Source organism: Aptenodytes forsteri, unplaced genomic scaffold (genome assembly GCF_000699145.1).
Source record: "Aptenodytes forsteri isolate BGI_AS27 unplaced genomic scaffold, ASM69914v1 Scaffold679, whole genome shotgun sequence".
Classification (NCBI taxonomy): Eukaryota; Metazoa; Chordata; class Aves; order Sphenisciformes; family Spheniscidae; genus Aptenodytes; species Aptenodytes forsteri.
This window is the reverse complement of record NW_008795924.1, coordinates 199,313-212,270: the sequence shown is the minus strand read 5'-3', so window position 1 is coordinate 212,270 and position 12,958 is coordinate 199,313. Positions and strand designations below refer to the sequence as shown.

At 38.1% G+C, this 12,958-nt stretch overlaps 1 protein-coding gene across 1 annotated transcript in view; it reads right to left on the bottom strand.

Annotated features, from left to right (window-relative positions):
• STAG1 (stromal antigen 1) overlaps positions 1 to 12,958 on the bottom strand; it is a 157,834-nt gene that overhangs the window by 25,991 nt on the left and 118,885 nt on the right. The window contains exons 20-22 of the mRNA XM_009284948.2: positions 11,445 to 11,532; positions 9,744 to 9,824; positions 455 to 547 (exon numbers count right to left, since the gene is read on the bottom strand). Of these exons, the coding sequence (XP_009283223.1) occupies positions 455 to 547; positions 9,744 to 9,824; positions 11,445 to 11,532 (262 nt within the window). The remainder of the gene's footprint in view (positions 1 to 454; positions 548 to 9,743; positions 9,825 to 11,444; positions 11,533 to 12,958) is intronic.

Genomic DNA, 12,958 nt, shown 5'->3' with positions numbered 1-12,958 from the left:
CTTCAGGCATTTCCCTTTGGCAGGAAAGCAGTCACTCTAGACTCCCTGTTAGTCAATAACAGGGGGAAAAAATCCAGAAATATACAGAGAAAGATTCAGCCCATTTGAGGTCTCAATCACCCCCTAAAAGTGCCTATTTCCATCTGTTAATACAGTAAGTGTCTAAAAGATTAGGCTTTTATTTTAGGTGATTGAGATAGATGCCTAAAGTTATGACAGCTGAACATGAGCCTAAGTGTCCAGGTAATCCTTATTGTTATATCAAAAATGAATTTACATTAGCTGCGCTTTGAAGGTGCTTTTAATACAGCTCTTCTTATGGAGTGTTTGTTCAGTTTTATTTAGACAGAAGGCACAGACGATTTTACTTTAAGTTTGAAATAATGTTGTCTTGAGTTTTACTGCAGTTTAATATTCACACTTTTCTAAAAGCATGTGACAGAATTTCCTTTCCCTGTTCTTTGACCGGAGTGTTGACATTTGATAGACACTGCTGGCAGACAGCCAGAAAGGATTTCACAGTTTTCCTCAATACCAACAAGTCCTCCTAGAATAAACATTAAAAAGGGATAATATATAAATATTACTAAAAAGGTTGCTAGGAAAAAGCAAAATAAAGAGATGGTGATAATTTCATACCTCCAATCCCATAAACTAGCCAAACAAAAAAGGCCATGAAAAAATATGCTATTCATAGAGCATAGAGTAAAACAAGTCATTAATTTTCAGAGGAATGACCCCAAGTTTCCCTGTAATAAATAATAATAATAAACCAATACATTCCTGAGTTAAATTGTCTGTATTTTATATCGAATGTAAATTATAAATGTTTCAGAACAAGAAGTTTAGTACAACAAGGCCAGCCTACCTGGTGGTTTATAAAGAATTCTGTACTCAGATAAATCAACACGAACAAAAAAGTAAAATACCAATGAATGTCTCAAGGTCAACAAAAACATTATCCTAACTGCCCGCAGACATGGGAAATGTGAAAGCAAATCACAGAACCTGACGAGTTATGGAAGAAGGAGGGAGGTTGGTTGATCTGGAGAAAGAAGGATTTGTGGGTGGAAAAGATAAATGAATGACTGTTCCTGATCACCTTGATCTAGAGACAACTGATGTGTATTTTAAATGTGGGTACCAGAAGTCTACCAGCTGTAGACTTTGACCTGGGGGAATTAATGCTGTACCCTGACGAATACTTATTTTTTATGGATAACAAAATAAACTAGTGAAAGCAAATCAAAACAAAACATAAGATACTGGAGCATAATCATAAGAAAACAGCAAGTATCGTAACCAAGAAACATACTGAAGATGTACATGGCTTCTTGGCACATACTTAGTTACTCTGTTTTACAGTAGTAATAAACCAAACACCAAGAAGAAAACAAGAACCAGAAATCACTAGGACTTTGTGTTAGCTTCAAGTTTTGTGAAAGGGACTAGTTTTGTCAGCATTGATTCATAGATTCTGCTACTCTGCATTGCTCAGGTGATACAAATGCTTCTGCCCTGTCTGCTCCTGCCTGCCATACCATGTGTCTCCCAGCACTCAGATCTCCTCCCGTGCCACTAGCAGTTCTGCCCAGGGCCCCACAGATGACAGCATTTCTCACATGCACCTGGGACCATTGCTTGAAAGATCTTTCCCTTCCCAGTTTTCACCATCACTGGTTTCATGTAAAGAAGGGATCGTAACAGCCATTAATTCACACTGAGACTGCTGGCCTACCGCTGCTGCAGACTTTCCTCCATGATGCCCCTATCAGCTTTCAGATGGAAGACCACGTGCCCTACAGAACATCCATCCTAAATCTAAAGAATCTACATAGTGTACATGCAACATTTTCCTTGATAAAAATTCCAATTTTTAATTATGCTGGCTGTTCAGTCCATGTGTCTCACTTCTAGTTTTAGCTTCTCTTCTTGTTATTCTTTGTTTACCGAAAAGCCTTTTTGTGGTCCGTATATTCCCTCTGTACTGGTTCACAACAGAAGGCAGGTCTGCAAGCGTGCCGAAGCTCCCCAAGTGTTCCTAAATCTCTGAACCTCTTCTAATTTTCAATAGAGTGAGTGTGATTTTCTGATATGGACACTGAAGGTCTATGAGCTACCTCACCTTCCTATTCCTATTAATTTTTTCTTTGATAATATAGCCAAGGATCCCTTTGTGCCACTGCATTACATTGCCATTACATGATCTGTAAGACAGCTCTGCTCTAGTCTAAGTCCCAACTTTCCACTCATCAGCCGTCTTGTTCCCAGATATAAGCCTTCCATTTGGCAGCATTAAAATGCCTCTTTCTTTTTTTAATTGTATTTTGTTTACCAATTGATCTATGTCATCCACATTTTAAATACCTTCACTTTACCTTTTCCCTGATGATTGGTAAAAATCATCAGTTTTTAGCAGAGAATGCATCTCTCCTGGAATGCATCAGAAGCTATCCCCTTGTGTGAGGATTTCCCACTTAGAATTTTTTCTAATATATTAACCAGCTTTGAGCTATTGACTATGAATTACATTAAATTCACATATTCACCTGAAATGCAATGTGATACTAATGTCTTACAGAAACTGGTATTTCAACTGGTCTCCTTATCAGTCAAAAATGCAATCTTCTCAAGAACAAATTTATTTGTTCTTTCCGGTCTTATCTGTTGGCCATGTTCTTTCTGCCCTTCAGCCTTGTACTGACTGTGTTTTCTATCAGCCAGTCCAAGATTTTACCTAGGACTGATGCCAGGGTTATCAGTTCACTGTTACATAGTAATCTGATTTACAGCTTTAAACATTGGGATTACAATCACTTTAATAACTTCCTACTTTCTATCACAATTATCTTCCATTTCAATGGATTCAATAAACTAAAACCTATGAAAAATCCTATATAAAGTTTAAAAAGCAAATGAGCATGTCTCCCACTTTTTTTTTTTCTATCAAAGAATGAGTAACAGGTAGGTACACTTTATGTATTATCCTGTCTTGATAGCATGACAAAGATTCCTTTTGAAAAGTTACAGACAGCAGAAGAAAGCCTGACTGAACAGTGCAACAGAGCCATCTGGAACTTTTCTAAATTTGGAGAAATCCCCAGACTACTAGAGAGTGGTAATTTTTTAAAAAACAGAAAATGGTAAGAAAAAAAAGAATTAGATTTTCAAGTCTTTTACCATTCTCAGGCACACAGCCAAGGCTCTTGAGGTGTGATTACCTGATATGCTGTCTTCAGCAGAAAAACTGGTATAAAAAATTTTACCATCCTCTTGGTTGCCAGGGTAAAACCATGGGGTCACACTGTGAACTGGATCACTAAAGTGACCCAGGATAAAAATAACCCTTTCCTGAACTGTACAGCATATCATCTTCAAATTTAACTAGTCCATGGCAGGAACAAGGAGGAGCCACTAAGAGCAAGGACTTGTATTGGCTTTGCCACCACCTGTTACCGAACAACTGTGTTCACAAGACTGCTATCTAAAATTCTTCAGTTATTTTCTAGCTTTAAATCGAAGCTTGTTTTTTCCATTGAAGCCACATAGAAATGCTGTGCTTCTGCTAGGTTCATCTAATAAACCCAATGCTTTTCTTCCTATTTTCCCATTGCCTTTCCTCTAAATTACTTATTTGTAGCATTAACTTCCTTCTCCTTGCAACTCCAAGTCTTCAATAAACTTTACAATGTTCAAGAGCCATTTGCTTTCAACGCGACTGTGGAACACAATCCAACCTTTTGCACCTTGTGACTCTTTTCCTCCCTTCAGCATTTTGTGCTTTCTTTCATTGTGCCCATATAAATATGAAAAGTCACCAAGTCACTATGTTGTTCTTTAAATCCCCTCTACTAATTCCTCTGCCTACTAATCACTTTGTAATAGCTATGCATTTGGCTAGTCTGGCTGCTGCTCATTCAGAACTGTTTCGCCTTTGTCTTGCCTCTGAATGTTTGCTCTATTCATGCTTTTTTTTTTTTACTGTTCTAAGATTTTGGACTCTATTCTTTCGCAAATATTTCCTTTTCATTACATACATGTACAGTTCATAGTATAATAGTCCCAGACACCTGGTTTATTGAATACATGAAGAAATCTAGATGGAAAAAACAACTACATAATCTAATCCCCAAGTCTCCTACCTCAAGAGAGGTAAGCAATCTTGCTCCCCAAGATCTACAAACAAGAGAACTCTTGCTGAGAAATTACCAGCTTCCATTGAAACCATCCTCAAACCCCTTTTCATGTTAAGAACAGTTTTTCTCTAGGCTACAACAGATTGCTCCCACAAACTACACAGTATAAACCACTTCCCCCACAATACTGTGCTGCTTACCACTAGTCTGCTTACCGACAGCCCACACAGTCATGGCCTCAACCTCCTCTGAACATGTACAAGATGACAACGAAAGATTAGAGCATTAGGCTATGGATATTTCAAAGCTTACACATTTCATCCTTACCTGCTGCAACCTTCCTTTTAGTGATCAATTTTTCCTTTCAGATCTTAGACACTGACTCCACTGTATGCACTCTTTTTTCCACTGGCCACCTTGAAAAAGAGTTTTAAAATAACTCCGCCCCAACTCTATGCTGTATTTAAGTTAACTGGTGGAACCTTTATTATTGGGCAGATAATTTGGACTTTCTTACTAATTCAAATAATCAGTAATTATCATCCTTATATTAAAATGTCTTTGAAACACTTTTATGCTGATATAACTTCCTTAAGCTCTATGATCAAAATTATAATCTACAAATGCTATTACATAGTGGGGGGGAATCTGCAGAGCACACTCTTGGTAATAGCCTGGATAAACAACAGCTGATATGATGAGAACATGAGTGCAACAGTGCCTGTGAACAGCACACCCAAAACCACCTGTTCCGAGGGGGTATTTGCCTAAAAATGGTAATGCTAAGAGGAAAGTTAACAATGAATTTGCTTAAAATGACCAGGAGATTACCAAGAAACTTTTGAGAAAAAGAGGAGTCACCTTGAAAAGAAGTATAAAAGCAGCATGAAAAGTTGTGATCATGGAGAGGAATCTTGAGGTGGAACAGAGCAGCAGTCAAACCAAGTCAGACACCCCAACATTGTGACCTGTGGCACATCCTCTCCCCTGGAAGCTCTAAGTAGCCTGCATCCATCTGAAGGACTGTCAATATGGGGTGCAACAGGTGGGAACCCACAACCTCAAGCACGTGTATGTGACTGTGGAGTGCTTTGTGGGTGTGGGTACACATGAAGCTGGAGCACCCACACGTCCAACAGCAGCCACATATAAGCAGGGGATCTCATGCTCCCAAAAGAAGGGCAATGTACCTCACATTTCCTGTGAAAGTGGGGGTGTGCACGTGTAACTCAAAATTGTGTGTGTGTCTTGGGGAGGGGATTAGATTAATTTGTGAACAGTTACAGAAGGGTAGTTCAAAATTTGTAGGCGTTCATTAGCATTATGAAACTGTCTAGTATTCTGGTTTACCTGCTGTATAGCTGATACTTATCCTGGAGCTGTGTGGCACTGACTGCAGGTTAATCATGTGTTGTTAATAAATCAATGAGCTGACTTGATTCTAATTTGATTTAAACCACAAGAGTCAAACAGTTTTTCCCTGCCACACATATCTTTCCCTATAGACCAACACACCTAACCTCATGTAGTCAGCCATAACCCAAAACATTACAGCTCTAATATAAAATATTCCTCAGAAAGCAATAAATGTGCCCTGGGTTTGGGCATAATGCCCAGGACAGTTTCCAAACAAGGGCAATCCTCTTAGGAGAGAGGCTGTATTTTTGGAAGAGCTATCTGAACACCACATAAAGAATAACTTAATTCCAAAAAGATTCTGTTCCAGATTGTATACCCCTGGTTGCCATGTATGACTCTACCTTAGAACCAATACACAAAACTATTAAGCAATTGAGCTCTACTCAAAGAAGAACTCACTTTGAAAGAAATCTTACCAGAACCACCCATCCCACCCGCAAACTCCCTGCAATAAAATGTACACCTAATGGATGCAGAGCATACCTGACTAAGAAACGTAGAACTTGCCAATATATGCCCACTACTACCAAACTTAATACTTCCTCCCACAGAAACATTAACACCTTTGAATCCTGTACTTAATTCCAAAATGTTAATATACTTTATCCTGTGCATTGAATGCCTACATGGTAACTAAGTAGGTGAAACAGAGCAGCTACTATTTGCCAGCATGAACTCACACAAATGACCCAGCTGGCAGCAGATGAACATTTCTTACAAATCGATCCCTCCATCTCTGATCTCTCAGCCTCGATGCTCAAGGGAAATCTAAAAAATCATCTTCTAAACACGAGCCTGGGAACAAAAATTAATAAATCTACTGGATACAGAAAAACAAGAACTTAGGATTAGTTTTATGACATATTATAAATTCCCTTCTCCCCATTAGCCTCTTCATCTTTCATCTTCCTTCTCTTCCCCACTATCCAGCTCCTACTTCCCTCCTAGTAACTGTCTTATCACCTCACCTTCCCCTGCTCCCACCCCCCTATAGGTACCAATGACCTTTTCCTTCAGAGGCACTTTACCTGATCTGTATCTAAATAGAAACCAAGCAATTGTTCTCAGCTTGTATTTTGCTTTGTAATCTTCTGCTTTTATTTCAAACCTGAAAGGCTTCTATGTCCAAAAGCCCCTCTAATTTTTAAAGCTACATCCATTGGTCTACTAAAGATACCACTTCAGCCTACAAACCGTCACCTCCCTCTGTCCTTAGATCATTACAGCTACAGCAAAGTAACCCTAGAAAGCTGGATGGACCTACATATTAGAATACCGTGTCAGAAATCTTCCTGTGAAAGCCTGAATACTTAAAAAATGCTCATGAAATACACTATTTTTCATTTTGAGATGCTTGTGTTAATGCCTTTGTCTTCCCATAAATCATACTTCAGAAGTGATCCCCTTTAATGTCTGCTAATTTATAAGCCTAAAACATGGCTTATAAAACAACCATGGGCAAAGTGATCTCCTAATGGATTAAACGGCAGATAGAGTGCAGATCAGATTTATTTTCACAGTGAAGAAACTACAGTGGAAAGTTTGATAGAAAAAACCCACACAAAACAAAATGCTACAACCACATCAGGTTTGTGGATTTCTCTTTATCCTGTTTCTGTGGTGAGCATAGCTGAGGTTGCTGGCCAGGTATGAAGAGCTGAAGGGCATTAATGCAGTGCTCCTCTTGAACTAAGCATGCAGAACACTCATTATTTTTGTAGGGAGTGGAGTGAAACCCCAAACAGTAAGTTAATAACAGCTCTCAAGGTTAATAGTAATCATCATTTTCACTGGGGATTCCAGAAGCAGAATTGAGTTGTAGTTTGAATGGTCATTCTCAGTGGAGCCTTCATAGTTCTTTCCATTCCTATGAACTACATTATGACTAATATGAATCAGAATAGTATTAGAAATACATGAGAGATCAAGGCTATTCTGCATTCATCTTATAAAACAATGTCTCATATAAATTTATCCTATTTTGAAAAAGTAGGCAAAGCCATACAATTGCACTAAGCTTGTCCGCAAGAAAATGCAGTCACTGAAATGAATAAAGGTCTTTTTCTCTTTCAGTTTAACTGGACCATCATGGTAATATTGCAAACAACAGTCCACATTAATACTTTGAGACCAAAATGCAAAGCTTCTGACCAGGTCCTACACAGATCGATGCTGTATAAGTTAGTTGCTAGCTGTAGTTTGTTAAGTATGTTTCTTTTGCTATAGACACAAGAAAACATGAAACTTTTTTCCAGCAATGCTGACAGCTATCACCCTGCACCATCTATGTTATACTGCAGCAATTTATGTATTTAGTTCAAAATAATGGAGACAGGCAGCGGAGGGAGATGAGAATCTCACCAAACGCTCTGTGTCTTGGCATTTGCACCCAGAGCAAGGCAAGACTGGGCATTGCTGCTCAAGGGGGCCCAGCAAATAGGAAGACAGAGTGGCTGGGCATCTTCAGGAGTAGGTAAGACACCTAGCAAGACCCAATAGTCAAGAGCACATGGGGAAAAATTTAATAAAGGTGTTGAAGACAGTGTCCAGGCTTGGATAGTCAACCAGGTGCTCTAAGTGCACCTGCTTTAAGTGCTTGGTTTTTCATAACCAAGTACAGGGTACCCACTACACAGGTGACCAGCAATCCAGTTTTCCTTACCAGGGAAGCATTAAGAATGAGATTTGGTGTGTTGGTTTTATGGACTTAAGGGTTGAAGCAGTGTATGGCCTCCTAGATTTACTTTTAGTTACTTAGCTCCTTCTGTCAAAGTCAAGTTTCTCCCTAAGGATAACAATGCTGCTAGCCAGGAGGACTTCAGATGTTTTATTGTGATGAGATTCTGAGTTCATTTAAAAGAAATGGGATGTATTCAGTTTTCTCAGTTATAAGGAGTCAAGATGTAATATTATATACTACCACCATGCTAAAGAGAAAGAAGCTAAAGAAGCTGAGAGGGGAAAACGGGAACAAAAGCCAGAATAAAGAATACCAATTATTCTTTTTTTCTAGTAGCTATTTTTAAATGTCAATATATGTCAGTATTCAAAAAACCTCAAAGAATTTACAATATATTTTTATAATTTTTATGTGCATAAAATGTTTATTTTATTAGTACTTTAGTATAGCATCTTTTTCTTTTTGATGCTGATGGGGAAGTGCCCTTACTACTTCAGTTTTCATACCATTTTAATTTGAAGTATTACTTTCGAAAAAACCCTAAGAAGACAGGATGTTTGCCTCTGATTGAGAAAAGAGCCAGGAGTCAAGATGTAATATTATATACTACCACCATGCTAAAGAGAAAGAAGCTAAAGAAGCTGAGAGGGGAAAACGGGAACAAAAGCCAGAATAAAGAATACCAATTATTCTTTTTTTCTAGTAGCTATTTTTAAATGTCAATATATGGTAGTATTCAAAAAACCTCAAAGAATTTACAATTTTTTATAATTTTTATGTGCATAAAATGTTTATATTAGTACTACTTTAGTATAGCATCTTTTTCTTTTTGATGCTGATGGGGAAGTGCCCTTACTACTTCAGTTTTCATACCATTTTAATTTGAAGTATTACTTTCGAAAAAACCCTAAGAAGACAGGATGTTTGCCTCTGATTGAGAAAAGAGCTAAGGAAAGGTCCTGGAAAAGCTAAGTATAATAAACAAGTTACATGTAACATTGTCCTTACTGCATTACAATTGCGTGCACTTACTTTATATGAGTAACTGTCACTGCTATAACCTTACATTTATATTTAGCAACATAAAAGATGTAAGTAAAAGGTAAGCAAGGCAAATACACATAATATTAAGCTATCTGTGGTATACAGATCAACAGTATAGCTTACAACTATTAGGTAAGCATTGTCAACATTACTTATCCATTCATGCAAACTGCTGTACTCACAAAGTGCATTAAGTATCTTCAACAATAAAAATATAAAAATCATTTAGTATCAAATCCTGATAAAGACAAGCTTCCGCTGTTTGTATAGCTTACTTAGACATACGCATGATGTTAAACAGATCTTGAAATATCGAATAAATCAAAACACCAGCATTTTATATCTGTTTCATAACAACATAAAATGACTGTACAATGAATAGAGTTACAGAGAATCAGGTCTAATGCCTTTTTAGGCAAGTTGCGTTTCTCCAGTAAAATCTGTATCATCAAATGTCTACTTACTTTGGAAGGGGAGCCTTCAGTGATCTTCACCAGCTGCCAGAGAATAGAATAATGGGAACACTGCAGTGCCTGAACAACTATCTGTAACAGAGGGAACAGAAAGAATCCGAGCACATTGGAAATATCAAGCAAATCAGTAAAGTGTATCTAAAATTTATAATGCATTTTGGGGAGAAGAAATAGGAGCAGCTCTTAGGTAGTACTTTTTGTTTTCAAGGATATTATGTTTTTCCTTAGTCAGTTTGGTGCAGTAAGAAACCAGCCTACTACAGGTGAAAAAAAATACTGTGTAAATGCTGGGAAACAGAACAGAAAACTGCATTAGAGTACAGCAAGAGGTGATGTCACAACATGATAGAAGTACAACCCAACATCTACATATCTCAGTTCAAAAGCATCTGTTTAAATACCTCTAAATCTGACTTCACTAGTAAAACAGTCTGGAAATTTGTTCCACTGTCAAATGAACATGTAGCCCAATTTCTAAAGAAAGGGAGAAAATATGTATTTTCTCATAGAGAAGACTAGGCTCATATTTATGGTGCCCATAAAAACATCCATGGTGTCTTTTTAAAATTTCAAATCTATATTAGGTGCTAAAAATTTCAAAATCTTTTTGGCTTGAAGATGCTTCCAATAGTTTGTGGTTCTGTGCAGAATAAATCAAGTTTGTAACAGCTCTAATCACTTCACAAAATACTTTTTTGAAAGATATCACTAAAGACCAAACCATTCCTTTTCAGCAAACTCCTTCTAGTGGACTGGGGGAAGAAATACTGAGGAGAATTCAGATTTCAGAAATTTTTTCCTAAGATCTTACAGAAGTATCTGGGGAGCCGTATCACTGTCAAACCCAGAAACTGAAGATGGCTGGTAGTTGCATGGACAGTTTTTATCTGCTGGCCCCTTCCCTCCAGGTAGGACAACTCCAGCATTAAGTAGCAACTGCAGAGAGAGCAGAAGGTCCCACAGCTTAAAGCCATGACTTTCACATGGCGTGTGGCAATGCGTCCTCCATATGGTCCTTTTTAGAAAATACTTTTACAGAATTTCATGAGAATTTCCCCCCCTCCCCCCAATGAAGTTGGGTTAGAATTAACAACTGGCTTCTAGTTGAAATCAAATTATAACTTAAAATGTGCTGAAATACCAGAGCAGGCAGTCTGCAGTTAAAACTGGAATCCTGGGAGAATCTGAAATGGTCCCTGTGCTCATCCATGAGAAGACTAAAACCAAACTAGGAGGAAACAAAGTCCAAGATGTGTCCACTAAAAGAACTCCACTGGAAAGGCTGGCCAGCATCCCTGCTAAATGTTGTTCTTGTTTCCTGGTTTTTGTAAGCTTCCATCTTACCTTCAATGCACAATAATCGTTTGTGGTAATTCTAATTGCAGCCAAGGTTTACAAATGTTGGGTCTCAGTGTAAACATAATGATTTATGGATTGCTTTTCACAGCTAGGAACATTAGTTATTCTTTTCTTTACAGATGAGAAAGGTGAGGCAAGTAGCTCAAAAATCACAGAATCCAAGATTTTTCACCTCCTGGACAGTGCCTTGCTACAATACAAACTTCATTCAAAACTCCATGTTTTTCCTAAGTAATTGAAGTCTAGTGCATTAATCTTTTGCATTTCTCTACAACTAGACTCTCTAAAACTTTGAATCCCCAAATGATGCAATGCAGTTGTTGCTAACTGTACCTGTTCTGGCATAGCTCCATGTTCAATTCCAGTTCTTAGTAATCTGTAGCAGTTACTGAACAGATCCCATTTTGTGAGATCATGAGCACTAGAACGAGAGGTAATAGAGACATTAGTTTTGTTCCTCAAAACTCCACATCACAGTGAGAATATAGCCTGACCAGGCAGCTCAGTGAGCAGTTTGGTATTTTTGCAAAGCTGAGACAATACAGCCTGCTGACAAAGCAGCTGCACAATTAGTTCACACCATGCTAAAAGCAGAAGTTAGGCCTTCTGATAACTGAGGAAAAATGTTTTACTACATGGTATTTTTGTAGGGAGAAGATAAACAGTCTGCATACCATACATCTTTAAAGGTTACTTAAGTGTAGCTACAAGCTCCTTCTCAGTGTTGCCTCTAAATCATCTTTCCTCTTTGGTTCTAAACATTGACAGAACTCCAGAAGGCACTTCTCTGGCATTGCAGCAGAAACTATGGCCAAACTGTAACCATATATACTGAATGAAAAATGGCTTTAAGCAAAATAAAGTTACATATTTTTCTGCTGTATCATTCGGAGAAAAATAATATACATTATCACTAGATACTAAATATCCTGAAATATCTATAAGTAAGACAGCATGATATACATGTATATGAGACAAGAGATGGTGGTTGCCACCCCCCATTCATTGTGTCACATTTCAGGTGTACCAACCCGATTCGCCAGCGAGAGGAATACAAATGAAATTAGCAACATATATTCTACAGCCTTACAGACCTCAACAGCTTATGATATAGCTTTTTTAATACAGAACTGAGAAATACAGAAGAAATTATAAAACATCAGGTTGCCTGAAAGACAAAAATTCTCTCAAAAAAAATTAGTTTAACACATTTTTCTGCAGTAGAATTAAACTGAAATAGTTTGAAACAATTTATAATATGTTTATCAAAGAGCAAGCCACCTCAGAATAATCAGAAACTTGGTGATTAAAATACCCACCCAGAAGACGGGATACTCAGACTGAATTGGCAAGTCTAAATTAGATAAAGCAGTGAGATATGCTCACTTTTCCCAACCCTTTGTGTCTGCCCTGCTTTGGAGCTGCCTGACTTTGCCTAAATAATTAACTACCCTGCTCAGCCATAAAGAATAATTCTCTAGTTCTGAAACGGACAGAGGTTGAACTCAAGACTGGGAATGCCTAGATCCTGTTGAAACCTCTAGTATGAAATGCTTCCCAGTCTGGAGTGTGTTAGCCCTGGAAAACCTCACTGATAGAAGTTTCACAGAAAACGTAACAGTTAACGCCCTGAGAGCAAGTGAAATATGCACCCTAGGCTTGTGTCATTAAGCCAAGGTACACAGAATCATAGAATCATTGAGGTTGGAAAAGACCTCTAAGATCATCGAGTCCAACCGTCGACCCAACACCACCATGTCCACTAAACCATGTCCCTAAGTGCCTCATCTACTCGTCTTCTAAGTACCTCCAGGGATGGGGACTCCACCACTTCCCTGGGCAGCCTG